The sequence below is a fragment of the Saccharomyces kudriavzevii genome (assembly GCF_947243775.1).
Source record: "Saccharomyces kudriavzevii IFO 1802 strain IFO1802 genome assembly, chromosome: 9".
Taxonomy (NCBI): domain Eukaryota; kingdom Fungi; phylum Ascomycota; class Saccharomycetes; order Saccharomycetales; family Saccharomycetaceae; genus Saccharomyces; species Saccharomyces kudriavzevii.
In genome coordinates this window covers 308,939-334,203 of record NC_079280.1, presented here as the reverse complement: position 1 = coordinate 334,203, position 25,265 = coordinate 308,939, and the positions used below count along the sequence as shown (strand labels likewise).

Sequence of the window (25,265 nt, the reverse complement as noted above, 5' to 3'; positions counted from 1 at the left end):
CTAAACTACGTTAGATACAAATGCAGATATGACATTGAATTTGCTGTTAAAAAGGTAGCTAGATTGGTAAACTATCCTCATGAACAGGTTTTTTACATGATCTACAAAATAATTCAATATCTCGCACGGCATAAAAACATTGGAATACACTATGATCGGGATCTTGATAAAGACAAGAAAATTATCGGTATTACAGATGCTTCAGTAGGATCAGAATATGATGCACAATCAAGAATTGGAGTTATAATATGGTACGGAAGGAATATTTACAATATTTATTCCAACAAAAGTACAAATAGATGTGTATCCTCAACTGAAGCAGAACTTCATGCAATCTATGAAGGTTATGCAGACTCAGAGACACTGAAGGCAACCTTAACAGAACTAGGAGAAGGAGATAATAGAAACATTGTCATGATCACTGACTCGAAACCCTCTATTCAAAGTTTAAACCGTAGTTATCAACAACCTAAAGAAAAATTCACTTGGATAAAAACGGAAATAATAAAAGAGAAAATCAAGGAGAAGGTTATAAAACTGTTAAAAATCACTGGCAAAGAAAACATTGCAGATTTACTTACAAAACCAGTATCAATCTCTGATTTTGAAAGATTCATAAAAGTATTAAAAAATCAGATAACATCACAGGATATTTTGGCCTCAACAGACTATTGATAACTAATTAATTAAGGTCTCAACACACAGCGGATATCTGTTGAAGTACAATAATATATCTTTAAGGGAGCATGTTGGAACAAGTAGGTTCATCATTATTCACATAACTAGTCATCATTACTATCTGAAGTACTCAGATTGTATTCTAAAGTGTACTTCGTATATGTTACACAGATGTCGTATCTTTGGTAGGATGAAGGAATGCTAAACGAGCTGTTCAGAGAGTTGGGTTAACTGAAATCAAAGATCCATTAATTGAACATCAACTTGGAATTTATATATAAATGATATGAGTCGTTACATTGAACTTATGGTAGATTCCCTAGGTTATTATTATATTGAACATATTTAACATGTCCAATCGGCGTGTGTTTTATATACCTCTCTTATATAGTATAAGGAAGAGTTCTGCTTTTTATTCTTAATTAATACTACTAATTATCAACAATTATTGTTCTAATCACCTTTATCAAATTGGATTCTGAACAATTTCACAAGATTCACACTTTCTAACACTAAACTTCAACAATTTTATTCATAAGTATCCGTGATAGTTTAATGGTCAGAATGGGCGCTTGTCGCGTGCCAGATCGGGGTTCAATTCCCCGTCGCGGAGATTTTTTTTGGCAACTCAATTTTCTGCAGATTGTGCACTGATTGTATTTACTATAATTTGAAAAGATACAGCCAGGGCTGATGGGAAAATCATGGCATATAATCTCCGATCCTAGGTGGCAATTGACATACTAAGTTTATAATGCCAAGAATAATTCTTGAATCCCATTCAAAGCCAGCAGATTCGATTTTTCTTCAGCCATGGATAAAAGCATTGGTTAAAGACAATTCTGATCAACACCGTCCTTCTGAGCGTGTGATTCCTTCTCTGACAAGGCAAGACTTGTTAGTCCCGCACATGAGCGCACAAATCCTGACCAATCCATGTCATTTTACCAAAATTACAAGATTCTATGATGTTTCCAATTATAAAGTGTGTGCATCCATAAGGGATTCTACGCATCAAATACTTAGTTGAGTTTTCTGAGGAATGCGTATCTGATTTTGAAAGAAGTCATAACTGTAGGATTACATCTGAAACGATAAATTGCTTAATGATCATTGGTGATGCTGATTTAATATATGTAACAAGTAATCAAGTGATGGCTCGTTTTAAGATCCGTGTAAGCAGTATTTCACCCAATGAGATACTACCTGTTCTTAAAATAAATCAGACCACAATATTTGACATCGACCAAGTCGGGTCCTTGAGTACCTTTCCTTTCGTATATAAGTTTTTATAACCCCTTCACAGGCTCAACACTATTTGCACTTGTGAATATGACTCGAATATATTGGCACAACTACATATATATATATATATATATAGAAGGGAAGAATAGGAGCGACTTAGCCGATAGTCACTTTTATGATGATCATAAGAGATATTCTAGGATAGTTTCTCTTCCACTCTTTCGGCAATCTCCAGGACTTCTTTTTTAGCATCGCTTACGCTGACTTCTGGTGATATTTTAATTCTTTTGAATCTCAGTTTCCCATTTACAAAGACGAAGTGCGATCTGATAGAACCAGAGAGTGGCGTTTTCTTGGCACCTAGTAATCCAATAAACTCTCTTTTTGGATCACTTATTAGATGATACGGCAAATTCTGCTTAGTTTGAAATTTTTTTTGAGATGTCACAGGATCTGCACTCAATCCAAAGACAGCGGCATGCTTCTTGAGATCTTCATAGTTGTCACGGAACCCACAGGCTTGTCTGGTACAACCAGGAGTACTTGCTTTGGGATACACGAAAAATACTACGATTTTGTTCTCTTTCGCAATTTCTTTCAAAGAGATAGGGTCATTATCTTCGCTCAAAAGACTCAAATCTGGGATTGAATCGCCTATTTCTAACTCGGTGGCCGCAGATAGACTGTCGTCTTCTGACTTTACTGGTTCGCTGGTTTTTACTTTCGGAGCTGTTTTAACCTTTTTCTTAGGGACTTCCGGTGGCGAAATTGGGACTAACTTGGACTCTTCATCCTCCAATAATCTTTTCGATGCTGCGATCCTAGTTGACCTACGTAATGCTTCGCCCATCTTGTCCTGGAAATGTTATTGCTGTCTGTAATAACTTGCAGTATCGTTTCATTTAATTGAATTGTAGTTTTGATATTCTTGTTCCTTTCCAGATCCTTTTTTTTCGACGGTATGACAGCCGTCTTCACAATTCATACTCGTGCTTGAGCATTTCTTTTCATTTCTTTATGTACACCCAAGTGCACGTTTCAAGCTCAAAGTAAAGAAATTTGCTAAGAGTAAAACACAGATTAAGTTCGCATTATCTAGAGGGTAGTACATTAAAATAGGATACTAATATTCAAAAAGTGGTGTATATTTATTCTTTACATATAACAATTTATAATTTATCATTGGCAAGTGACAATCATAATAACATGGCGGCTGCACCAGCGATAGCGGCACCGACACCAGCAGAGAAGAAGCCCATGTCCATGACGGCACCAGCATTCTTGGAAGTAGCGGAAGTGGAGCCATTAGTGGCCTTTTCTGCTGAGGAGCTGGCCTTGGCGGAAGAGGAAGAGGCCTTCGAGGACGCAGAAGAAGCGACAGATGACTTAGCGGATGAGGTAGAAGAAACAGCAGAAGACTTGGCCGATTCGGAAGCTGAAGAAGAGGCTGCAGCTGAGGAGGATCCAGAGGCTGAAGAAGAGGCGGCAGCTGAAGAGGATTCGGAGGCTGAAGAAGAGGCAGCAGCTGAGGAGGATTCGGAGGCTGAAGAAGAGGCAGCAGCTGAGGAGGATTCGGAGGCTGAAGAAGTTTCGGCAGCTGAGGAAGTTCCAGAAGCTGAAGATGCATCAGTAGTAGCGGATTCTGAATCAGTGCCACCCAAAGTAGTAATATCAATACCGGCGTTTTGCATGGCAGAGAGGATTTCGGGTACCAATCTAGAAGAGTACCATGGAACCTGTACCATGGCAGTGGTGATCTGAGCAAAGTCCATTTCAGTGAAATAGCTAGTGTAAGAATCATCGGTGGCAGTGGTCATATGTTGGTAAACATCTAAAACACCACTTGGTAGAGAAAAATTTGGATTATCCATGGCCAGAGACATGTATTGTTCCAAGTTTGCTTTGACATCAGCCAGAATAGCGTCGAATTCAACGACTTCATATTGACCAATGGCAGAAACCAATTTAGTGGAGGCAGCGGCAGCAGCTAATAGAGCAGTGATTTTAGTGAAAGACATTGTATACGTGGGTAGTTGAACTTTGATCGGGGGAATATCCAAACAAACAAAAACCAAGAAGCCAAGTTGAAAATGAAACAAGAGAAGCTCAAATGTACATACACTCCACAAAAAGAATATATGTATATATATATTCATACGTACGCATACGGTTCCTTATGCGAAAATCTGCAATCCATTCTGAGAGCCTTTTAGAAAAAAAGCCTTTGGAGAATTGTTGGTGAACAGGAACAATACGCTACCTCGAGGCACGCAAACCTAAGAAACAGGCGCAGAGGAAGCTAATGTATACTTTCCCATCGTTCCATTACAGTCCATACACGTTTCCACCCATTGTTTTCAGTCAGTCATTGTCTCCTGGTAACCTCGCTTACTAAAAAGACTTTTTCCCGCAAGGCAAAGTACGCGTCGTTTAAGGCAAACTTCTCGTATGGATGATAGAGAGCGGGAGGTCGTGCCTCGTTCAGAAGAAACGACGACTGGACTAAGTTTCTAGCCTGGCAACAAACTGACCATTCTCTTACAGCGTATAAGAAAACGTTGAAAAAGCAACATGATGCCTCGAGAAAAAGCCCAACTGTAGAAGCAGTGTAACGCACACATATACAGACAGGATCCTCTAGTCGGCCGCGTTTCAACCCTATTGTGACGCCCCTTTTATGTAACATGCTAATATCTGTTCTCTAAGATACGGCACATGAGCACACACAACTTTCTCCTTCAGGCCGTTTCTGTCTAGTTCTTCTTTCTATTGTTTCTCAGCGAAGGCACAATTTATGACAATACCGAGCCCGCTTTATGCAAGGGATACCTCTCAGTCACTTTCTGAGCTGGTGCTCGTTTAGGCACCAGTGGTATAATTTGCCGCAGAGAAGCGCCACATATGGGGGTCCATTTTTATTTCCTCCCGTGCCTACAATCGTTTGTCCGTGGTTTCTCACAGCTTCCTGTCGCGGTTTTTTATCTCATCCTTAGTCCCTCGAGTCTTCGGATCTCCTGAATTGGAAACAAGCTTTCCTTCATAGGCAAAAGACATGCTGCGGTACGAAGCAGCACCCGCAGATCCTGTTCTCGTCTATATAAAACAAACATACAGCGTCGTTAAGGTCTTAGCTCCTATAGCCTATTAATAGTATTATCCTATACCCGAACCCTTTTCTTTTTAGTTCGTAAACGGGTTTGCAGAAGAACTTGCATATTGTAGCAAAAAAACACACGTATTAAACAGGGTAAAGTAAAATTAGAAAAGCCACGCCTCGCGGATGTCTCTTTCCAAATATTTTAACCCAATTCCTGACGCTTCTGTCACCTTTGATGGGGCAACCGTTGAACTCGAAGAATCTCTCGGCGCTGTCCAAAACGATGAAGAATCCATAGGCCATTTGGAAATCGGCGATATCACTTTCCGTGCTAATGAAGGTGAAGTCATTTTAGTACTAGGGAATCCAACGTCAGCGCTCTTTAAGGGTCTATTCCACGGTAACAAACATTTGAAATATTCGCCCGAAGGGTCTATTAGATTCAAGGACAATGAATATAGGCAGTTTGCTGCAAAGTGTCCTCACCAAATAATTTATAATAATGAACAGGATATTCATTTTCCATACCTGACAGTAGAGCAAACTATCGATTTTGCTTTAAGTTGTAAATTTCATATCCCCAAACAGGAACGTATTGAAATGAGAGATCAGTTGTTGAAAGAATTCGGATTATCTCACGTAAAGAAGACGTATGTCGGGAACGACTATGTTCGCGGTGTTTCTGGTGGTGAAAGAAAGCGAATCTCCATTATCGAAACCTTCATCGCCAATGGGTCTGTCTACTTGTGGGACAACTCGACAAAAGGTCTGGATTCTGCCACAGCCTTGGAATTTCTTTCTATTACGCAAAAGATGGCGAAAGCCACTAGATCGGTTAATTTTGTCAAAATCTCTCAAGCCAGTGACAAAATCGTTAGCAAATTTGACAAGATTCTCATGCTGAGTGATTCCTTCCAGGTGTTTTACGGAACTATGGAGGAGTGCTTAACTCATTTCCACGACGTTTTGCAGATAAAGAAAAACCCTAACGATTGCATTATCGAATATTTGACGTCAATCCTGAATTTCAAATTCAAGGAAATGTCTAATTCCATTGTCGGCTTTGAGGCGCCATCGGTTATCTCCAAAGGCAATCAAGCTTTAAGCATCAATAATGAAACAGATTTACATACCGTATGGGTGCAATCTTCATACTACAAGCACTGGAAGGCAATCACTTCGGAGACAATAAAAAACTGCTCGAGAACGGATGTCAATCCGGACGATATTTCTCCCGTGTTTAGCATCCCACTGAAAATGCAGCTTAAAACTTGTACTATAAGAGCTTTTCAAAGAATTATTGGTGATAGAAATTATTTGATCTCTCAGTTTGTTTCTGTCATAGTGCAGTCCTTAGTTATTGGGTCTCTTTTTTATAACATTCCTTTAACAACTATCGGATCCTTTTCCAGAGGCTCCCTAACTTTCTTTTCCATTCTGTTTTTTACATTCCTTTCCCTGGCTGATATGCCTGCTTCTTTTCAAAGGCAGCCTGTCGTTCGTAAACATGTTCAGCTACATTTCTATTATAACTGGATCGAAGCTTTAGCAACAAATTTTTTCGACTGTTGCTCCAAATTTATACTTGTGGTTGTTTTCACCATCATCCTTTACTTTTTAGCTCATTTACAATACAATGCCGCCAGGTTTTTCATCTTCCTCCTTTTCCTTTCCGTCTATAACTTTTGTATGGTATCACTATTTGCCTTGACTGCTTTGATTGCTCCTACTTTATCAATGGCAAATCTTTTAGCCGGTATCCTACTGTTAGCTATTGCCATGTATGCATCTTATGTTATTTACATGAAAGATATGCACCCGTGGTTTATTTGGATTGCATACTTAAATCCCGCTATGTTTGCCATGGAAGCTATCTTAAGTAACGAAATGTTCAATCTGAAGCTAGACTGTCATGAAAGCATTATCCCGAGAGGCGAGTCCTATGACAATGTCTCATTTAGTCATAAAGCTTGTGCTTGGCAAGGTGCCACCCTAGGTAACGATTATGTCAGAGGTCGTGATTATTTAAAAGGTGGGTTAAGGTACAGTTATAGTCATGTGTGGAGAAATTTTGGTATTATTATCGGCTTTCTGTGTTTCTTTCTGTTCTGTTCTTTGATGGCCGCTGAATACATCACTCCTCTGTTCACCAGAGAAAATATGCTGCGTTGGAACAACCATCTTAAAAAATGTTGTCCCTTTTTAAGTAATAAAAAGAAGCGGCAAAGGGAGGTTACCAATAGTTCTGGTATATGTACTCCTAAACCTCCGGTAGGCAATTTGTCCACTTCATCCTCATCTGTCCCATCCATGTCCCATCCCTCTGACACTGACTACAATATTAAGCATCCTGATGAAGCTGTTAACAATCAAACTAAGGAATCGATAGCTGTGGAAACACAAAAACACGTCATTTCTTGGAAGAATATCAATTATACAGTTGGAGATAAGAAATTAATCGATGACGCTTCTGGTTATATAAGTTCAGGATTAACTGCTTTAATGGGTGAATCTGGTGCTGGTAAGACGACTCTCTTGAATATTTTATCTCAAAGGACAGAAAATGGTGTGGTTACTGGGGAATTATTGATCGACGGCCGGCCGCTCGCGAATATTGATGCTTTCAGAAGAAGCATAGGATTTGTTCAACAGCAGGACGTTCATTTAGAGTTGCTGACTGTTAAGGAGTCTCTAGAAATCTCCTGTGTTTTAAGAGGTGACGGTGACAGAGATTATCTAGGAGTTGTTAGCAAGCTACTGAGATTAACTTCGGAAAAGCTTGTTGCTGATTTGTCTCCCACTGAGAGAAAATTATTATCGATCGGCGTTGAATTGGTTACTAAACCTTCTCTGCTATTATTCTTAGATGAACCTACTTCAGGTTTAGACGCTGAAGCAGCGTTGACCATTGTTCAATTTTTGAAAAAGCTTTCAATGCAAGGCCAGGCTATTCTGTGTACTATTCATCAACCTAGTAAGAGTGTTATCAGCTATTTTGATAACATTTATTTGCTAAAAAGAGGCGGTGAATGTGTCTATTTTGGTTCAATAACTGATGCCTGTGACTATTTTGTAGTTCACGATAAACGTTTGACCTTTGATAAAGAAATGGATAATCCAGCTGATTTCGTTATTGATGTTGTTGGTAGCGGAAGTAGTAATGTTGAAGTCGATCATGGCGAGAAGTTGAGCCGGGATGAATACGACGAGCAGGCGTCACATCGCAAACAATCAGATTCCTCGATTAATTGGGCAAGCCTCTGGCAAGCTTCCCCCGAAAAGGTGAGAATTGCCGATAGATTGCTTTTGCTAGAAGAGGAAGCTCGAAACTCTAATGTTGACTTCACTACATCTGTATGGAATGCACCTTCATATATGGACCAAATAAAGTTAATTACCAGGAGACAATATATTTGTACCAAAAGGGACATGACTTATGTCTTCGCCAAATATGCTTTGAACGCGGGTGCTGGTCTATTCATTGGATTTTCCTTTTGGAGAACAAAGCACAACATTAACGGTTTGCAAGATGCTATTTTCTTATGCTTTATGATGCTTTGTGTTTCTTCTCCTTTAATCAATCAAGTTCAAGATAAGGCCTTGCAATCTAAGGAAGTGTATATTGCTAGGGAAGCGAGATCTAATACCTATCATTGGACAGTTCTGCTCATTGCTCAGACCATTGTTGAATTACCACTAGCCATTTCGAGTTCTACAATATTTTTCCTATGTTGTTACTTCTGTTGCGGCTTTGATTCTTCTGCCCGTATAGCTGGTGTTTTCTACCTCAACTATATTTTATTTGCCGTCTATTATTTGTCATTTGGACTATGGCTTTTATACTCTGCACCCGATTTACAGACTGCTGCTGTCTTTGTTGCGTTCCTATATAGTTTTACAGCTTCCTTCTGTGGTGTTATGCAGCCTTACTCGTTATTCCCACGATTTTGGACGTTCATGTACAGGGTTTCACCATACACATATTTCATTGAAACTTTTGTAAGTTTACTTCTCCATGATAGAGAAATCAACTGTTCAACAAGTGAAATGGTGCCAAGTCAACCTGTAATGGGTCAAACTTGCGGTCAATTCATGAAACCCTTCATTGAAGAATTTGGCGGGAAATTACACATCAATAACACATTCACTGTCTGTGCTTATTGTATGTATACTGTCGGGGATGATTTCTTGGCCCAGGAAAACATGAGTTATCATCACAGATGGAGAAATTTTGGTTTCGAATGGATTTTTGTCTGCTTTAACTTTGCCGCCATGTTTGTGGGCTTTTACTTGACCTACATCCAAAAAATCTGGCCTTCCGTGGCTAGCGGCATTAAGAAGTGCATTCCATCATTTGGAAAGTCCAAAAATCCAAAAATACCAACAAAGTCAGTGTCCAAGCAGTAACAGGTTCTGTTGAAATTTATATCGGATCTTCTCTCAGTGTCAACCAATAGTTATTGTCCGGTATTTCTGCTTATAATAATGATCCATTTTCTTCATTTCAAACCCTGTGAATTTAACTGTAATCATTTTTCGGATTATATATGTCTCATACTAAATAAATATTAATACCCTCATGTTTTGTCTTTTCAACTAGCATTCCAGATTCGGGAAATATCATTAATATATTGTAGTTTCTCGTCGCTAAACCTGATGACACGACCTTCATCAAGCTTAGAGTTTGTATGTTTGTCATTCGTCGCGTAAGCACAGTACATGTAATTGGAGCATTCCTTGATTTGCATCCATGGATTAACAGAAACGTCAGGGATGATTAGTCCTTCCACATTTAAAGGAGCATCGTAAATTTTCTGTAAAGATGATTCTTCGTTATACCTACTCTTAAAGTAATCTGGTTCCCTCTGAAAGTCATCTTGCGCGCTGTTTGAAATTTTACAAGTCTTCAACCCACCGTTTATCCATAGCAGTTGATTTTCGAAGTCGCTATGAGCGATTTGGGCAGAACAAATATGATAATTCTCCTTCAAAGATCCATCAACATCATCTGTTTGTATATTAACAGGACCAATAATGCTACCATCAACAGGATTGATGGAATAATCTTGACCGGCATATAGTTGACCTATCCAGAATATTTCTTTGTCACCATAAACACACCTCTGCATTTTCCCGTCCAGATTCAACATGAAAGACATCAATAGCCCATTTAATTTTTCGAGTTTGTTTACTACCACCAGGCCACTGTCAACATGATGAAGTCGTAAATTTTTGAAGAAATTGTAATACACAGATGCTTCTTCAGAACTTGAAGAGGACAACAAAGATGACGAATCAAAAACCAGTTTACTTCCAATCAAGCGGTGTTCTTCTCTAGATGGTTCCACCAAACCCAGCAGTTCGATGCAGTATTTAAATGTTAGCTCGTTCCGCATAACCCTATCCTTGAATAAAAGTATCCCACTTCCCTTATAAGAGGGAGAGTCAAAGAAATAATCTGACTTTACAAATGGCACCACATCAGCATCCAACAAGATGTATTCTTCAAATGTGTTGAATAAAGAGGCAACCCATTTATTTTGGAAAGAAAAAATGTATGTGCTAGAGAATTCAGACTCAAGCACCGTCGAACAGTCCACCAAGTAGACCTTTTGTTTCCCTTCTGCGGCCACCTTGGATATTTTAGCGATAGATTCTGGTGACAGTTCATTTCCTGTGGTAATAATCTGAAATGGTAACTCGTTTTTCGAAAATTCCATTACTTTTAACTGCCTGATGAACAAAGGGACATCCTTTTCAGCAATTGTCAAAACAAAGCCTCTTCCTTTACTCAACTTATTCCAGTTGAACCAGAAGTTTCCATTGAATTTTGATGGTTCCATTTCGATTTCGGGTGGTGGCACTGATTCTCCAGTCGTTAGATCCTTGATGGCCGGCCACATCGCTATGTTCGATTCCTTGGACGCAGCTTTCAAAAATGGGAAAATTCTATTTTGCAAGTCGTAAGGGTCAACGGTGGAGTTTTCGAATATTTCGGTGGGGTCTAATTTACCAGACAGAAAGCAATAATCATAGGATCTCAATCTTTCACCTAGCAGTGACGCCAACGTATTGTCTACGTCATCAACATTATAGAATTTGGCAGTTTGTCCGTTGTCCCAATTGGGGTCACATTTGTATAATACTTCAAAAATGTAGCGGCACTTGTCATGCTTAGGTATTTCATTTTTTGCTAACTGCGTCAATAGTATACGCTCATCGTAAGGAATTGTGCTCGAAGAGGAGGAGAAATGGGCGAGTATTCGCTTTATTAGACTTTCAGATTCCACCTGCCGTTGTCGTTTTTCAATCCAGTGAAACGCTGAAGGTTCAGCAGCAGTTCTCTCGCTCGCATGGTTGTCTTCAGTTGATGATGTAGTACTCCTGCTCGCGGAGAGAATGAGGTATGAAAAGAAAAGGAAGAGCACCAGTATTGCAGATCGTTTTAGGAGCAGCCTTCTTGATTTTAAAGATTTAAACATGTATTAAAAATGGTTTCTGTAGGCTGCCTTTACACCCTAGATACGATTTCCGGATATATGTAATGATAAAACAGCCTTGAATAACCCCAAAGATGCAAGTTACTATGGACCGATAATGGTATACAGATAATGAAACAATCAGCGTACTTCTGATTGAGCTACGGCTTGCCCTTGTTCAACATGTTTCTATCTTGGACAACACAATTAGATTCTTCATTGTCGACATTTACTTTCCCTGTTTGAAAAAGCCATTCCATTTACTTTCCAAAAAATAAATGCTTCCAATCGGAGTTGAACCGATGATCTCCACATTACTAGTGTGGCGCCTTACCAACTTGGCCATAGAAGCTGTTATCTGTTGTTTGAGAATTTTTTACTCTTCATTCATGTGTTACTATCTGCATCGTCAAGATTATGTTGGAACAAGTAGGTTCATCATTATTCACATAACTAGTCCTTGTTTCAGGATGAAGAATGTTGAAATGACGTTCTATTGGTGGGTGCACTTGGAGTCAAAGATCCATTAATTGAACATCAACTTGGAATTTATATATAAATGATATGTGTCGTTACATTGAGCTTATAGTAAATTCCCTAGTTTATTATTATGTTGAACATGCTTAATACGTCCAATCGTGTGTTTTATATACCTCTCTTATTTAGTATAAGAAAGAGTTCTGCTTTTTATTCTTAATTAATACTACTAATATCAATAGAGTGTTATTGTTGTTGCAAGGGCAATATCATATACGATGCTTGGAAAATGACGTAAATTATGTATTCAATGCAAGTTGCATCAGTAGTCGAAATTAGTGGAAGCTGAAACTCAAGGATTGGTAACGCGATAAGATCAATGAACAACAACGTATAAAACGGATATGAGAAGACTTGCAACAATTTGTAGGATTTTTCATCTCCCTTTCTACGGACACATGAACCCCTGAGAGCTTCTGGTTTATTCTATATATCTGGTATTATGATTCATCAAAAAATGGTATCTCAACAATAGTGTAAAGGTTCACACAGGCAGATGAGAGAGATGTCAAACTCACTTAAGTTAGACATACTAAGTTTTAGTAAGATAATCGGTAAATTTTCTAGAAGAGAGACATGAATTACCCAGGAAGCATTTCAACTATTATGAGCAATGATTCTGCAAATATAATCATTGGATGGGAAGACTTAAGTCCTGGCAACTGTTACATTTCCTATACCACTAATCCCACCTTAGGTGACTATATGTTGAACGTGTCAGCAATCAATGGCTACACGGAGAGCTTAGTCGCAACCCTGCTAGTACCAACTTTGGAGAATGCGACACAATGGGTTAATGACATAAGTGACTATTGGGAACAGCTTTTTTACGATGATGAGACTGCTTTCTGCTCTCCAAAATGCTATTTCGGCCTGCCGGAGTCGGAACATGAGTAAAACCACGATTAACCTAGATGTAAATAGAATATAATATATCGATCAAACTAACGATTGAAATGAAAAGTTAATATATAAATAAACGCGGATACTTGTCCGCAGGAATGATTTCAATGGCGGCTTGAATCATATTCTGCTGGTCCCATACTTTCCTTTAACGCAGTATATGATTAAATTCAAGCTATGAACAATAATTTTTATCTGAAATACTAGTAATCGATGAATGGTGGTTGATTCTTGTTTCAATAATGTAACTTTTGATTGTCCTGCTACTGTCAGGTTTATATCCGTAGGTTCTGGGACTGAGCCTTGTTGTAAGTTTGAATTTAGTGTTTGCATCCAGGTAAATTATTGGTAGGAGTAAGGAGTGTTTATGAAATATGGTTTTATTTGTAAACATACTTATGATAGAATATATATATACAACAGATGAATAGAAATTTATAAAACGTAGTCGGTATGTTTCACAAGTATGTCAGAATTGTAAATATAGTTAAGTAATTCGTGCTTGGGTTCCCAAGTTTTCCTTAAAAGTTAACTAAATATAAACAAAAAATATTAACACATCTTCCCTAACAACAAGAGAAAGAATTGAGATAAGAGCGAGTCTTGCGATAATTGTTGGGATTCCATTTTTGGTGAAGGCAGTAATATCGGACATGTATAATGTACCAGAAGCTCTCAGGGAAATCCACATAATATTGTATATATTTTTGTTTTATTTTCGCTTTATGCATTGTCAATCGTTGGTCCTATTAATTTATCAATATTTGCGCTAAAACCTCCACTAATTCTGACGACGGTTGCGTCTTGCATTGATTCAACAATTTGCGTCATCTTTTAAGCACCGTATATAATAAACTCTGGTAACACGAATAATAATTTTACTCTGTTATTCTAGCAATCGGTGGATCATAGTTGATTGTTGTTCCAACAGTAATAATAGTGTAGTTTTCACTTTAGTAAGTTTTTTAATGTACATACGATGATTATTTATTTAGTGTTTTCATGCTATTGAAGAAACTTTGAGCCAGCTGTCTTAATATGTTGGTTTACACACATTTACTACAACTGTAGAATATTTTGTAATGGTTTTTGTTATGATTGTCTTGTGAGTAAATCGATTTTTACTTCTGTGCACCGATTTTGGATCAAAAGCAGAGGCATCCGTTGCAGCAGGATCGTCTATGGTATGAGGCATCGAAACTGAACTGAGAAGTGACTCACTGATCACAGTGGGGGGGGGCTTTTGGCTTAGTCGCGCTCGAACTTTCCATGGCAGCGCTTATAGTTTGGTTCATGAAACCACCAGTTTGGATAGTATTACTTAGCGTAGTAGTTGACCTGCTCCTCGCTATTCTTGCCGAGGGACTACGAGCCTGCACGTTGGATTGCGTAGTAGATGAAGACCCTGTGGGTAGATGAACAGCGGACTTACTCTTACAAACGGCCGACGAGTAGATATCAGACGTGACAGTAAATGGTTCATTCGTGGACCAAGGTTCGGCGGTAGCACTCTTACCTCCCGGAATCGATCCATCTGTAGGAATGTTTATCACCTGTTTTGAATCTTCACTCGCATTCCAATTTGCCTGTGCTAATGATATCTTATAGTTGTCGAGATCAAATACAACATATGCAGAAGACAAGAACACATCCCCTAGAACCATGGAATCGTTTGTTGGTTGCACAGCGAACCCACAATAACCACCTTCAACCTCAGGACTCAAAATCAGACTAGTTAATGGAACATTGATTTGCAAATCACCAAAATCAAAGGTGTATTCTATGTCATCTGCAGAATCTGGGCAATTCAGAATATATATACCTTCATCTGCACTATACGACGCATTTACAAAGGAGGCCATCTTATCTGCTATAGTTTTTGGTGCATTCAATAGCGATGTTCCCGAGTCCAATAAAACTGGGTACTTGGTCGTCATAAATGTTTCACGTTCACAGCCGCTTTTATTTTGAGCTCCTAAACCTTGTATGGTCATTGCTAAAGTCGCAGGGGCATCGACTATAGTGGGGTATTCATTTACCATGGGAAAAGTGAGCAAATCACCGTAAAATTTCGATTCATCAATGGCACCAAACACAATGGAACCCATGCCAGAATCAGGCGAATTCAGGAATAGCGAATATGCGACCACGTCAATGATCTGCTCACTCTTCAAAAGCTGTGGAAAATTGGGATAGTATTTATCGGGAGCACCTTCATAGCCCTTAACAGACTCCCTTCTGGGAAATCCAATACCCAGAACACCACTGACAGGCGTTGTAGCGTATTTAGCTAAGCCAAACTGAATATCAGGGATGTCAATGCCATTAACCGACACAGTTTCCTTTCCCCAAGAACCGTCAGAAAATGTTTCATCAGCATAAATAATATAGAACCTGCCATTATCGAGGTCTTGGTAAGTGGAGGAACTGTTCTCGTTATATGTACTCATAGATGAGCAATCGACTGAAGGCGTGATCTTACTACCATTATAAGTTGCATTTTGATACAGTGACGGATTGGACTTTGGTGAGCAGAAGGGATTGCTGGAATCCATAACCCAAAAATCTGCAGATCCAGTATCAAATAATACTGTCAGCTGTTGAGACGGCGTACCTATATCTAAGGTTGTGGCGTAATACATTTGCTCTTCACGCTGTAGCGATAACTCTAAATGACCACTACCATCGTTTGTTAAGGCAGCAATGGTATTAATGATGGCCAGCCCTGCTAGCAAAAGTCGTAAAGAAAAACTACCTATTATGAACATAATTTGCAATTTTACGGATGCCTTTTTTATGTCGTTATCCTTTGTAGGAGAAAAAGAGACCAATGGTTACAATCATTCGAAGGCCCATCATGGCGAAACTCGACGTTGTTTCCCTTCTCTTTTATATTTATACCATGATGTCGTACGTTTCAGAAAGGAAGCTTGTTATTTATTACTATTATGTGACACTCGCCATGTAATTTCCTTTTCTGGTAATTACATGGCCATGTTTCAGTATGATGTCGCTGGAGTAAAAAAAAGGCACAATGGACCGCAAACAGATAGAACGTAATAGACATGTACCGGAATGTGCTCTGCCTAGTAGTATGGCAAAAGTCGTTATTTATAAACTAAAAATACACCTTTTACTTAAGAGAGTCTAAGCTTTTCAACATACCCTGGATTTGCTTGATGACAGCTTTCCTTTTATTCTTCAATGACTTTCTCAAGGACTCGTCCACGTTGATCAGGTCAATGCCATCCAGTTCAATCAAGAGCTTTAAGAGCATCTCGTTACAGTAGTTGCGCTCGTAAATATCCTTTTCATCCTCCGCATTAAACCTATTTATGAGATCCGAGCTACGACCTCTCAGCTCGTTGTTGTACCTCAAGGACACGTTGTCAATTTGTTCCTCCAAGGTCAAGGGAACTGGTGCCTTTTCGAACTGGCTCTTGGTCTTTTTGCTCTTATTCGAGCTCCCCTTACCGCTCTTTCCCTTGCTGCTCTTGGGTCTTCTGGCTGTAATCAAAAATACGACCGCAATCACGGCCAACACGACGTACGTCGAGGTGCTAGTTTTGCTCAACTTGCTTTTCCAGTCTTCCACCATGGTAGATGACATTATCAAGTTATGCAATCGCCCTTCTGCCGCCACCTCTTGCAATAAAAAGGCAGCATTGAGGTGTTGATTTTCATCTTTTTTTCACTGCTTAAGTCATCTCGCGGTAATTTTTTCATTATCAAGCAAACAAATAGCTGAAAGAATGCTAAGTTGGATATGTGGGACCGCTTGCATCTAAAAAACCCTTCAATCACGCCTTTGTGAAGGTCCAGAAGGAGCTCACTAGGCGTGTGTCTTCCAATTGAGTTTATGCTAATCAAAATGGTTTCGTCATTGTATGGGACCCTGAGCTTATGCAGTACGTCCGTTGGAAGTGATTGGAATGAAGGGGCGCGAACTATTGATTAAGCTATAATAGGTTCAATAGGGATCATTACATACTCAGGCCTTGGGAAAAAGGTCTTCATGGCGGGAAATTGCAGCATCTTTCCACTGTTGTACCTCGTCTTTGGTTGATAATATACCGTATCTTTCCTATGACGGTCTCCTACTCCCTAGATAATCTCAAGAATATCAGTAATGCCCTGGTGGGTGATCAGCTGGCTAAAGTAGACTACTTTTTTGCTCCGAAGTCCCAGATTTTTCAGTATTTGGTGTCCATTGAGCCAGACAACAGCATAGCTTTGAAGAATGCGAAGTTAGATCTGCTATATATAATCCTACACCTAGAACCGCAGCAAAGAGACATGGTAGGCACATCTTATCTTGATATTGTGCCTGCGATCTACAAGTCCATCACTCTGGCAAGAAGCTTTACGCAAAATAGTTCATTGACCAATTATAAGTACATCAAACTTTTAAATCTGTGTGCGGAAGTTTATCCCAACTGCGTGTTTCCAGAGCTACAATACCTTAAAAATGGTTTCATCCACTTAGTCAACCACAGATTTTTGAGAGGCAAATGCAATACAGATGAAGTAGCCACCATAATTGAATTATTAAAGTTGTTTTTACTCGTGGACGAGCAAAGTGATGGCGATTTTAACCAGACCAGGCCCATAAAGCAAGAAAGAGAAGTGACGGAAATTTCCCAGTATCAAGATTTTAGTATGGCTAATGCCCTTGAACAGATAATAGTTAACACCTCTGAAAAATACCTGGGCCAAATAAGCCTCAAGTATATAGTAAGACTAAAAGTTTCCAGGCCAGCGTCGCCATCCAGCGTCAAGAACGATCCATTTGATAATAAAGGTGTTGACTGCACCCGCGCAATTCCTAAGAAAATTAATATTTCAAACATGTACGACTCTGGCCTATTATCATTGGGCTTGCTGCTTTATTTAAGGTACCACTATGTGATACCAGACGATAAGAAGTTACGGAATGATTTGACATTCAAAATGTTTGTTTTGGGCCTCCTGAAGAGTGACGATGTCAACATTAGATGCGTTTCCTTGAAATTCCTATTGCAACCATATTTTACGGAGGATAAAAAATGGGAGGATTCGCGTACCCTAGAGAAAATACTGCCATACCTGGTTGAATCGTTCAACTATGATCCATTGCCTTGGTGGTTTGATCCATTTGATATACTGGATTCGTTGGTCGTACTGTATAACGAGATCACTCCAATGAATAACCCTGTGCTCACCACATTAGCCCATACAAACGTTATATTTTGTATTCTATCCCGTTTCGCCCAGTGTCTCTCTTTGCCACAACAAAATGAGTCTACTTTGAGGACAACCACAAAATTTATCAAACTCTGTGCGTCCTTTGCAGCATCGGATGAAAAATACCGTCTGTTATTACTGAATGACACTTTGTTGTTGAATCACCTAGAGTACGGATTGGAATCCCATATCACTTTGATACAGGATTTTATATCTTTGAAAGATGAGATAAGGGAAACCGTTATTGAAACGCATTCTATGAGCTTGCCTCCCATATATGATCACGAATTTGTATCTGCTTGGTTGTCGTTGTTGAAATCGTTCTCAAGAAGTGTCTCAGCGCTTAGGACAACTTTGAAAAGAAATAAAATAGCACAACTACTATTACAAATATTGAGTAAAACGTATACTTTAACTAAGGAATGCTATTTTGCAGGACAAGATTTCATAAAACCGGAAGTCAAAATTATGGGCATTACATTGGGCAGCATTTGTAATTTTGTGGTGGAATTCTCTAATTTGCAATCATTCATGCTGAGAAACGGTATAATAGATATAATCGAAAAAGTATTAGGTGATCCATTGTTCAATTCAAAAAAAGCTTGGGACAGTAGCGAAGATGAAAGAAAAATTGCTTTGGAAGGTATACCAGTACACGAAGTAAAGGCAAACTCGTTATGGGTATTAAGGCATTTAATGTACAACTGCCAGAACGAAGAGAAGTTTCAACTTTTGGCGAAAATCCCAATGGCGTTGGTTTTAGATTTTATTAATGATCCATGTTGGGCAGTACAAGCCCAGTGTTTCCAGCTGCTTAGAAACTTGACCTGTAATTCGAGGAAAATCGTAAATATCCTATTAGAAAAATTCAAAGATGTAGAATACAAGATTGATCCCCAAACCGGCAGTAAAATTAGCATCGGTTCCACGTATCTCTTTGAATTTTTAGCAAAGAAAATGAGGTTATTGAATCCATTGGATACCCAACAAAAGAAGGCAATGGAAGGTGTGTTATACATAATTGTCAATCTAGCAGCAGTAAACGAGAACAAAAAGCAATTAGTGATCGAACAAGACGAAATATTGAACATTATGAGTGAAATATTGATAGAAACTACAATCGATAGTTCACGTTACGGGAACGACAACAATTTGAAGTTAGCATGTTTATGGATACTTAATAACTTACTTTGGAATTCATCAGTTTCACATTATACCCAATACGCGATTGAAAATGGTCTGGAACCAGGGCACTCACCGAGTGATACAGAAAACCCACAATCCGCGGTCACTATAGGGTATAACGAACCTGTTGCCGGTGGATACTCTAGGGGGAAGTATTTCGATGAGCCAGATGGCGATGACAGCAGTAGTAATGCCAATGATGGTGAAGATGACGACAATGAAGATGATGAAGACGATGACGACGGTGATGAATTTGTCCGTACTCCCGCTGCAAAAGGTAGCACGTCTAATGTACAAGTGACACGTGCTACGGTGGAAAGATGTAGAAAACTCGTAGAGGTAGGATTATACGACTTGGTCAAAAAAAATATCACTGACGAGTCATTATCTGTTAGAGAAAAGGCAAGAACGTTGCTATATCATATGGACTTGCTTCTGAAAGTTAAGTAAACGCCAAATTTTTTTGCAGCTTCTCTAATCAATATGATATAGTCTTTATATACTGTTTATCATTGAAGCATCCATAACTACTCATGTTTTGCGAATATATCTGTGCGATTGGGAGGAACGGCGCGGAGGTTGCACTAAAGCACGCATGGGAATACCACTTTATAAGGAACGTTTCGGATTAAATTATATAATATTTAAAGAAAATTGATAAAATAATATGACAGAAGGAAGAAACCAAAATTAAAAAGATTAATCTTGGGTCTTTTGAGAACCACGTAGTAAACCGGTTCTTCTGGCAGCAATCAAACCAGCCTTTTGACCAGAAACGGCACCTCTAGAAATAGTAGAGGCCTTACCAATATGTTGATGGTTACCACCACCGTGAGGATGATCAACTGGATTCATGGCAACACCACGAGTCTTTGGCCAGGAGTTTCTCTTCAATCTGTACTTGTGGAAAGCACGACCAGCCTTCAACAATGGTTTGTCAACTCTACCACCACCGGCAATGACACCGATGACACCTCTAGCGTCAGAAGAAATGACCTTCTTGGCACCGGATGGTAATCTGACTCTAGTTTTGTTTTCATCTGGGTTGTGACCGATGATGATAACGTAGTTACCAGAAGCTCTGGCTAGAGCACCTCTGTCACCTGGTTTTTCTTCAACGTTGGAAACAATGGTACCTTCTGGGACGGAACCCAATGGCAAGACGTTACCGACGTTCAAGGAAGCCTTCTTACCGGCGTAGATGAATTGACCAGTGTGGACACCTTCGTTAGCGATGAAGATTTCTTCACGTAATCTGTACTTGTATGGGTCACGGAAAACAACCTTGGCCAATGGAGCACCTCTACCGGAGTCGTGGACAATTTGCTTAACGATACCACGGATGTAACCGTGACGTTCGGCATAATCCAAAGTTCTCAACTTGGCAGCACCTTGTCTTAATCTGGTGTGCGAGGTGAAGATAGAACCAGCACCCTTTCTTTGGTTACGAATAACTCTACCTGTGAAAATGAAATAAAAAATTTTAATCCTGTTAGTAAAAATTTTCTGGAGTTTTGCATTTTTCGGGAGATGACAAAATAAAAGACTAAATTCAAAGCTTTATCCATATTTAACAGCCAGTATTATACTAGTCACCAAAATCCAATAAATCGTTCATTCCTGTGTGGACTCAATATCGTTCAAAAAATCCTGACATAGGAGCGGTGACCATCCTTGCGAAAGTCATGGCAATCCTTTGCTATTGTGATGCTCTAGTAGTGTATAGGAGAGTTGGAAATGAAGTGAGCCAATTCAAAAGCATCTAATTCTTAAAATAATCCTTTCCTTGTATCTGCCATAATCGCGTATCATGATATTAACATACCCATTGTTCAATAACTTTGTGGTTTCTTGGTGCCTTGTGCTGTAAATAGAAGATTCGATAATAACAATACACTCTTATAAATTATCTACATCTACTTTTGTCAAGTATGAAAGAATATTCCAACTACACTATGCTGCAGGCCTATTAGTTTCCGGGGCGGAGTCCGCCTGGAAAGTTTCTGCCTGGGAGGAAAGCCTCTCCGTTCAGGAAGAGAACGCTCCGCCGGTAAGTGACATCTTCTGCACTACTGGCCAGGCTGGGAGATCTCTCACCCCTCTGCCTACTCCTATGAAGAGTCATTTTTTTCCTTAATGGGACCGAGGCGGTTAAAAGTTACATTTTACTGGGAAAAATAAAAAAAATCAAAATGGAATTGCTTGGGTTTTCAAAAACGCTCATTATCAAGATTTCCATCCCGGTGTACAGATGTTAGTCCACGGACATATCCATTGGAAAAAACTGAAATTTAGATTACCTTTGCTGTCATCTTCAATTATATGGACAGGATAAGTCCCTCTCTGGTTTCTCCAAAAGAAGAAAGGGGGATAAGGAAAAAAAATAAGACACTTGTACGTTTTAATCTATAATCTATTTAGGCAATAGAAACCCGGACGGTTCTGCGGCGAGCAATTTATGCATTGCCGGAAGTCGTTACTGATTTAGCGACGGGATTTCTTTTTGCGGCTGGATTTATCACTCTTGTCGCTCCCGCTGATACGAGCAAAGTCTCTTTTGGATACAATCAGCCCGTTCCTCGTGGACCTGCCCACGCTGCTAATCTTCAACCCACGCTCCCTTCTGGTAGCCTTTTCTTTATCCCTGGCTTTTATACTTCCGCCAATACGCCTCTCGATGTCCTTCTTGTACGTCGATTCGATTTTCCTGAATTGTCCCTTTTTCACTTTTGATAAAACAATCCCACCTTCGGCGGCTTCGTGCTCGTATTTCTTGATCCTTTTGACGTGCTTGTCGATCATTCCTTGTCTAATATGCATGGGTACTTTTTCCAGTTTGTTTATTTTTTCCTGGTGCCCATTTACTCTCGATAGCCTACTTAGTCTCATTTCTAGCGTGCGCGATCTAGCCTTCCCAATTACTTGTTCATCTTGGTATGCTATTCCATCGTCGTTTCCGCCACTCATACTTTGTAAAGTCAACGAAACACCACTTTCCGCAGAGCCACTTCCACCGTTGCTGAAGGCGCTCAATAGGTGCGACTCCCTCAGAAACTGCTGCAACTGTAAGTCGTTTTGCAAGTTTTCCGCTTCCAAGGTCTCATCTTCTTTTTCCTCCTTGACTTGGGTACCTTCTATTTTTTTGTTAATTTGAGATAAGGTTTTACCACTTCTTAGCATTTTTTGTGTTTTCTTGCTTGGGGGGATATAAACGTCACTAGGCCCACTAAATTTAATGACTTTTGGTTGAGGTTTTGGCTTGGAGACCTGTCCATTACCCCCGTCGCCTTCATCATTATCATCTACCTCAGAAAAGGACGAGCCTTCTCCGCTACCATTGTCAGAATCACTAGCATCGTTTGAACTGCCACTCTCACTCCCTGAAGAGGAACTGACATCCGCCTCAGTTTGTATATTTTTTGTTTTATCTTCGAACCCCATGGATTCTAAGGATCCGAATTGGCTTTCAAAGGCTTTCCTTTGTAGTTCCATTTGTTTTATGTACTCCTCATCATCGCTCTTCATCTTTCAACAGCTTTTTGCCTCGTTTGTGCTCTGCGTTTCATCATAATCCTTTCTGCCACTATTAATCTAGCTCATCTCATCGCTCAAAAAATTTTCAGGAACGGAAATAAAAGGAGTCGCATTTCCACGGTCGCATGGGACGAATGCTGAAAAATTCAGCACAGGGTCCATTGCCAAGATTGAGCCGTATTCAGCAGACAAGACTATCAAAAGTGCTCCAGGAATTCTCGATTAGGTAGCGGCAGAACGCCTCAGAAGGGTACATAGCGAGGATCAAAACATTAATAATAGGATGACAAGGTTTATTGGCTGCATAGATCTACACAATGGGGAAGTTAAACAAATCGTCGGTGGTACGCTGACTAGCAAAGAGGAGGACGTTCCAAAAACGAATTTTGTATCACAACAGCCCTCTTCGTATTACGCTAAACTTTATAAAGATTACAACGTTCAAGGATGCCATGTTATCAAGCTGGGGCCCAACAATGACGACGCTGCACGCGAGGCCCTCCAAGAATCACCACGGTTTCTACAAGTGGGCGGAGGAATTAACGATGCCAACTGTTTGGAGTGGCTACAATATGCGAGTAAAGTGATTGTCACTAGCTGGCTATTTACAAAAGAGGGCCATTTTCAATTTAAGCGATTGGAAGCGTTGACAGAGCTATGCGGGAAGGACCGCATTGTTGTGGATTTAAGTTGTAGGAAAACGCAAGATGGCCATTGGATTGTCGCTATGAACAAATGGCAAACTCTAACTGATCTGGAGCTCAATGCGAAAACGTTCGAAGAACTGAGGGAGTATACGAACGAGTTTCTGATTCACGCTGCTGACGTTGAAGGTTTGTGTGGTGGTATTGATGAACAATTGGTCTCTAAATTATATGAGTGGACCAAGAATTATGACGACTTGAAAATCGTCTATGCCGGTGGGGCCAAAAGTATTGATGATTTGAAATTGGTCGATGAACTAAGTCATGGCAAGGTGGATTTGACATTTGGTAGTTCTCTGGATATATTTGGCGGCAATTTGGTCAAATTTGAGGATTGCTGTAAATGGAATGAAGCGCAAAGTTAGGCCTGTTTCTTTTTTTTCTTAGTTGCCTCGTACTTTAGATTATAATACTTATAATACTAATTATAATGATACATACATGCATATAAGGTTTTTTCTGGTTCGTTTGCTTGATTGTTTGCCCCTCTTATACACCCACACTCAGAGATCACCAAGCATTGTCGTACCCACTTGATCCAGTATTACCCATTTGAGATGCATTGGAATAAGGATCTTGTTCAGCGCCGGTCATAACCACGTCTTCGTTGGTGCCCAGCATATTTGGAGCCGCGTTGTTATCACCTGATGCAAAATTAACTTTATCCTGATCCATCTGTGTCAAAGCTAATAATATTGAAGCGACTTTTTTCTGTAAGGTATCGATACCTCTTACAACAACTTGATCGACGGGAATGGACCCTACGGACTCCACGTTCATGTAAAATGTATCTGCCTCAGCCTTATAATCGAAGGGATCTCCTTCGTTTGGAGGGTCTTCGTACTCACAATTTTTGGACTGAGGCCATTCCTTGGCAGAATCTTGTTCGTACCAATAATCGGTGTGTTTGAGTTTATTCCAAGGATCGTATTCGAACTCTATAGCCGCCGCTGGACCCCACTTGGCGTGTTCTTTGGCTATACCCTTTTTAGCCACGCATGTTAATTTCAACTCCTGACCCTTTCTCAATTTACAGATAAGAACACCGTTACCTTCCTTATCCTGTATGATGGGATGCCCAATGTTACGCCCCATGAGGTTGGATACAATGACCAAGTCCTTGCTGTAAACGTTTGTAGTACTTTCACTTTCTCCAAAAGCCTGCAATGTCAACACCACAGAACATTTGTCGCAGTGATCTTCACAAAAACAATCACGACTGTATTCTAGTTGTTCGATATCCATACTTTGGAGAGGTATTAAACCTAGTCTGTGTGCGATGAATTCATCGGCCAGCACCGTGGTATTTGTTTCCACTTCGACTGAATCGATGGCTAGAGTGGGAATCTCTGCTATCATGACCCTACGGAGAGAATTGGCCATGGCCAAATCCACGTTCGATAGTATAAAATCCACGCCATCTTTACTCGCTTCTCTTATTTTCACCTGAGGACCTTCTTCACTCATTGTTCTTGTTTTAGTTCTTCCGGTCTGATAGGGTGGCCTTTTCGTTCAATGTAACGCTGGCTTCCTCTTTCCACACACCAACACAACCCACTTCCACACACGTACAGACTGCCTCAATTTTCCAGGTCATTTTAACTTATTTTTCATTTTTTTCCACTTTTGCTTTGCCGAAGAGCCAAACCGTATCGTTGTGAACGAATTGCGACGTTAAGA

General features: G+C 39.8%; 13 protein-coding genes, 2 non-coding genes and 1 pseudogene across 16 annotated transcripts; 6 read left to right on the top strand and 10 right to left on the bottom strand.

Annotated features, from left to right (window-relative positions):
- Positions 1 to 1,219: 1,219 nt before the first annotated feature.
- On the top strand, positions 1,220 to 1,291 carry Skdi_9.trna8D. Its single transcript has one exon. It is a non-coding gene; the product is annotated as a tRNA-Asp (tRNA).
- A 141-nt stretch (positions 1,292 to 1,432) lies between these two features.
- Positions 1,433 to 1,973, top strand: SKDI09G1525 (annotated as a pseudogene). Its single transcript is given in 2 exon segments — positions 1,433 to 1,702; positions 1,704 to 1,973. Coding segments are annotated over 2 exon segments (540 nt in total).
- A 146-nt stretch (positions 1,974 to 2,119) lies between these two features.
- DOT5 (thioredoxin peroxidase DOT5) lies at positions 2,120 to 2,773 on the bottom strand (the record flags this gene model as incomplete). Its single annotated transcript, XM_056228768.1, has 1 exon — positions 2,120 to 2,773. The coding sequence occupies one exon, from the start codon at positions 2,771 to 2,773 to the stop codon at positions 2,120 to 2,122; it is 654 nt and encodes a 217-aa protein (XP_056088457.1).
- Positions 2,774 to 3,119: 346 nt separating this feature from the next.
- Positions 3,120 to 3,941, bottom strand: TIR3 (Tir3p; the record flags this gene model as incomplete). Its single annotated transcript, XM_056228767.1, has 1 exon — positions 3,120 to 3,941. The coding sequence occupies one exon, from the start codon at positions 3,939 to 3,941 to the stop codon at positions 3,120 to 3,122; it is 822 nt and encodes a 273-aa protein (XP_056088456.1).
- Positions 3,942 to 4,288: 347 nt separating this feature from the next.
- On the bottom strand, positions 4,289 to 4,609 carry SKDI09G1500 (uncharacterized protein; the record flags this gene model as incomplete). Its single annotated transcript, XM_056228766.1, has 1 exon — positions 4,289 to 4,609. The coding sequence occupies one exon, from the start codon at positions 4,607 to 4,609 to the stop codon at positions 4,289 to 4,291; it is 321 nt and encodes a 106-aa protein (XP_056088455.1).
- A 594-nt stretch (positions 4,610 to 5,203) lies between these two features.
- PDR11 (ATP-binding cassette multidrug transporter PDR11) lies at positions 5,204 to 9,427 on the top strand (the record flags this gene model as incomplete). The annotated part of the gene is made up of 1 exon (XM_056228765.1): positions 5,204 to 9,427. One exon carries the CDS (start codon positions 5,204 to 5,206, stop codon positions 9,425 to 9,427), a length of 4,224 nt encoding a protein of 1,407 aa, XP_056088454.1.
- A 185-nt stretch (positions 9,428 to 9,612) lies between these two features.
- On the bottom strand, positions 9,613 to 11,502 carry MNT3 (alpha-1,3-mannosyltransferase MNT3; the record flags this gene model as incomplete). Its single annotated transcript, XM_056228764.1, has 1 exon — positions 9,613 to 11,502. The coding sequence occupies one exon, from the start codon at positions 11,500 to 11,502 to the stop codon at positions 9,613 to 9,615; it is 1,890 nt and encodes a 629-aa protein (XP_056088453.1).
- A 276-nt stretch (positions 11,503 to 11,778) lies between these two features.
- Skdi_9.trna7T lies at positions 11,779 to 11,851 on the bottom strand. The gene has a single exon. It is a non-coding gene; the product is annotated as a tRNA-Thr (tRNA).
- A 761-nt stretch (positions 11,852 to 12,612) lies between these two features.
- On the top strand, positions 12,613 to 12,933 carry SKDI09G1470 (uncharacterized protein; the record flags this gene model as incomplete). Its single annotated transcript, XM_056228763.1, has 1 exon — positions 12,613 to 12,933. One exon carries the CDS (start codon positions 12,613 to 12,615, stop codon positions 12,931 to 12,933), a length of 321 nt encoding a protein of 106 aa, XP_056088452.1.
- A 1,223-nt stretch (positions 12,934 to 14,156) lies between these two features.
- Positions 14,157 to 15,707, bottom strand: BAR1 (aspartyl protease BAR1; the record flags this gene model as incomplete). The annotated part of the gene is made up of 1 exon (XM_056228762.1): positions 14,157 to 15,707. One exon carries the CDS (start codon positions 15,705 to 15,707, stop codon positions 14,157 to 14,159), a length of 1,551 nt encoding a protein of 516 aa, XP_056088451.1.
- A 365-nt stretch (positions 15,708 to 16,072) lies between these two features.
- Positions 16,073 to 16,549, bottom strand: SNL1 (Snl1p; the record flags this gene model as incomplete). The annotated part of the gene is made up of 1 exon (XM_056228761.1): positions 16,073 to 16,549. The coding sequence occupies one exon, from the start codon at positions 16,547 to 16,549 to the stop codon at positions 16,073 to 16,075; it is 477 nt and encodes a 158-aa protein (XP_056088450.1).
- A 476-nt stretch (positions 16,550 to 17,025) lies between these two features.
- On the top strand, positions 17,026 to 19,797 carry VID28 (glucose-induced degradation complex subunit VID28; the record flags this gene model as incomplete). Its single annotated transcript, XM_056228760.1, has 1 exon — positions 17,026 to 19,797. The coding sequence occupies one exon, from the start codon at positions 17,026 to 17,028 to the stop codon at positions 19,795 to 19,797; it is 2,772 nt and encodes a 923-aa protein (XP_056088449.1).
- Positions 19,798 to 20,046: 249 nt separating this feature from the next.
- Positions 20,047 to 21,176, bottom strand: RPL2B (60S ribosomal protein uL2; the record flags this gene model as incomplete). Its single annotated transcript, XM_056228758.1, has 2 exons — positions 20,047 to 20,807; positions 21,173 to 21,176. The coding sequence occupies 2 exons, from the start codon at positions 21,174 to 21,176 to the stop codon at positions 20,047 to 20,049; spliced, it is 765 nt and encodes a 254-aa protein (XP_056088448.1).
- Positions 21,177 to 21,831: 655 nt separating this feature from the next.
- Positions 21,832 to 22,872, bottom strand: FAF1 (Faf1p; the record flags this gene model as incomplete). Its single annotated transcript, XM_056228757.1, has 1 exon — positions 21,832 to 22,872. The coding sequence occupies one exon, from the start codon at positions 22,870 to 22,872 to the stop codon at positions 21,832 to 21,834; it is 1,041 nt and encodes a 346-aa protein (XP_056088447.1).
- A 292-nt stretch (positions 22,873 to 23,164) lies between these two features.
- On the top strand, positions 23,165 to 23,950 carry HIS6 (1-(5-phosphoribosyl)-5- ((5-phosphoribosylamino)methylideneamino)imidazole-4-carboxamide isomerase HIS6; the record flags this gene model as incomplete). Its single annotated transcript, XM_056228756.1, has 1 exon — positions 23,165 to 23,950. The coding sequence occupies one exon, from the start codon at positions 23,165 to 23,167 to the stop codon at positions 23,948 to 23,950; it is 786 nt and encodes a 261-aa protein (XP_056088446.1).
- A 145-nt stretch (positions 23,951 to 24,095) lies between these two features.
- On the bottom strand, positions 24,096 to 25,052 carry RPB3 (DNA-directed RNA polymerase II core subunit RPB3; the record flags this gene model as incomplete). The annotated part of the gene is made up of 1 exon (XM_056228755.1): positions 24,096 to 25,052. The coding sequence occupies one exon, from the start codon at positions 25,050 to 25,052 to the stop codon at positions 24,096 to 24,098; it is 957 nt and encodes a 318-aa protein (XP_056088445.1).
- Positions 25,053 to 25,265: the final 213 nt, after the last annotated feature.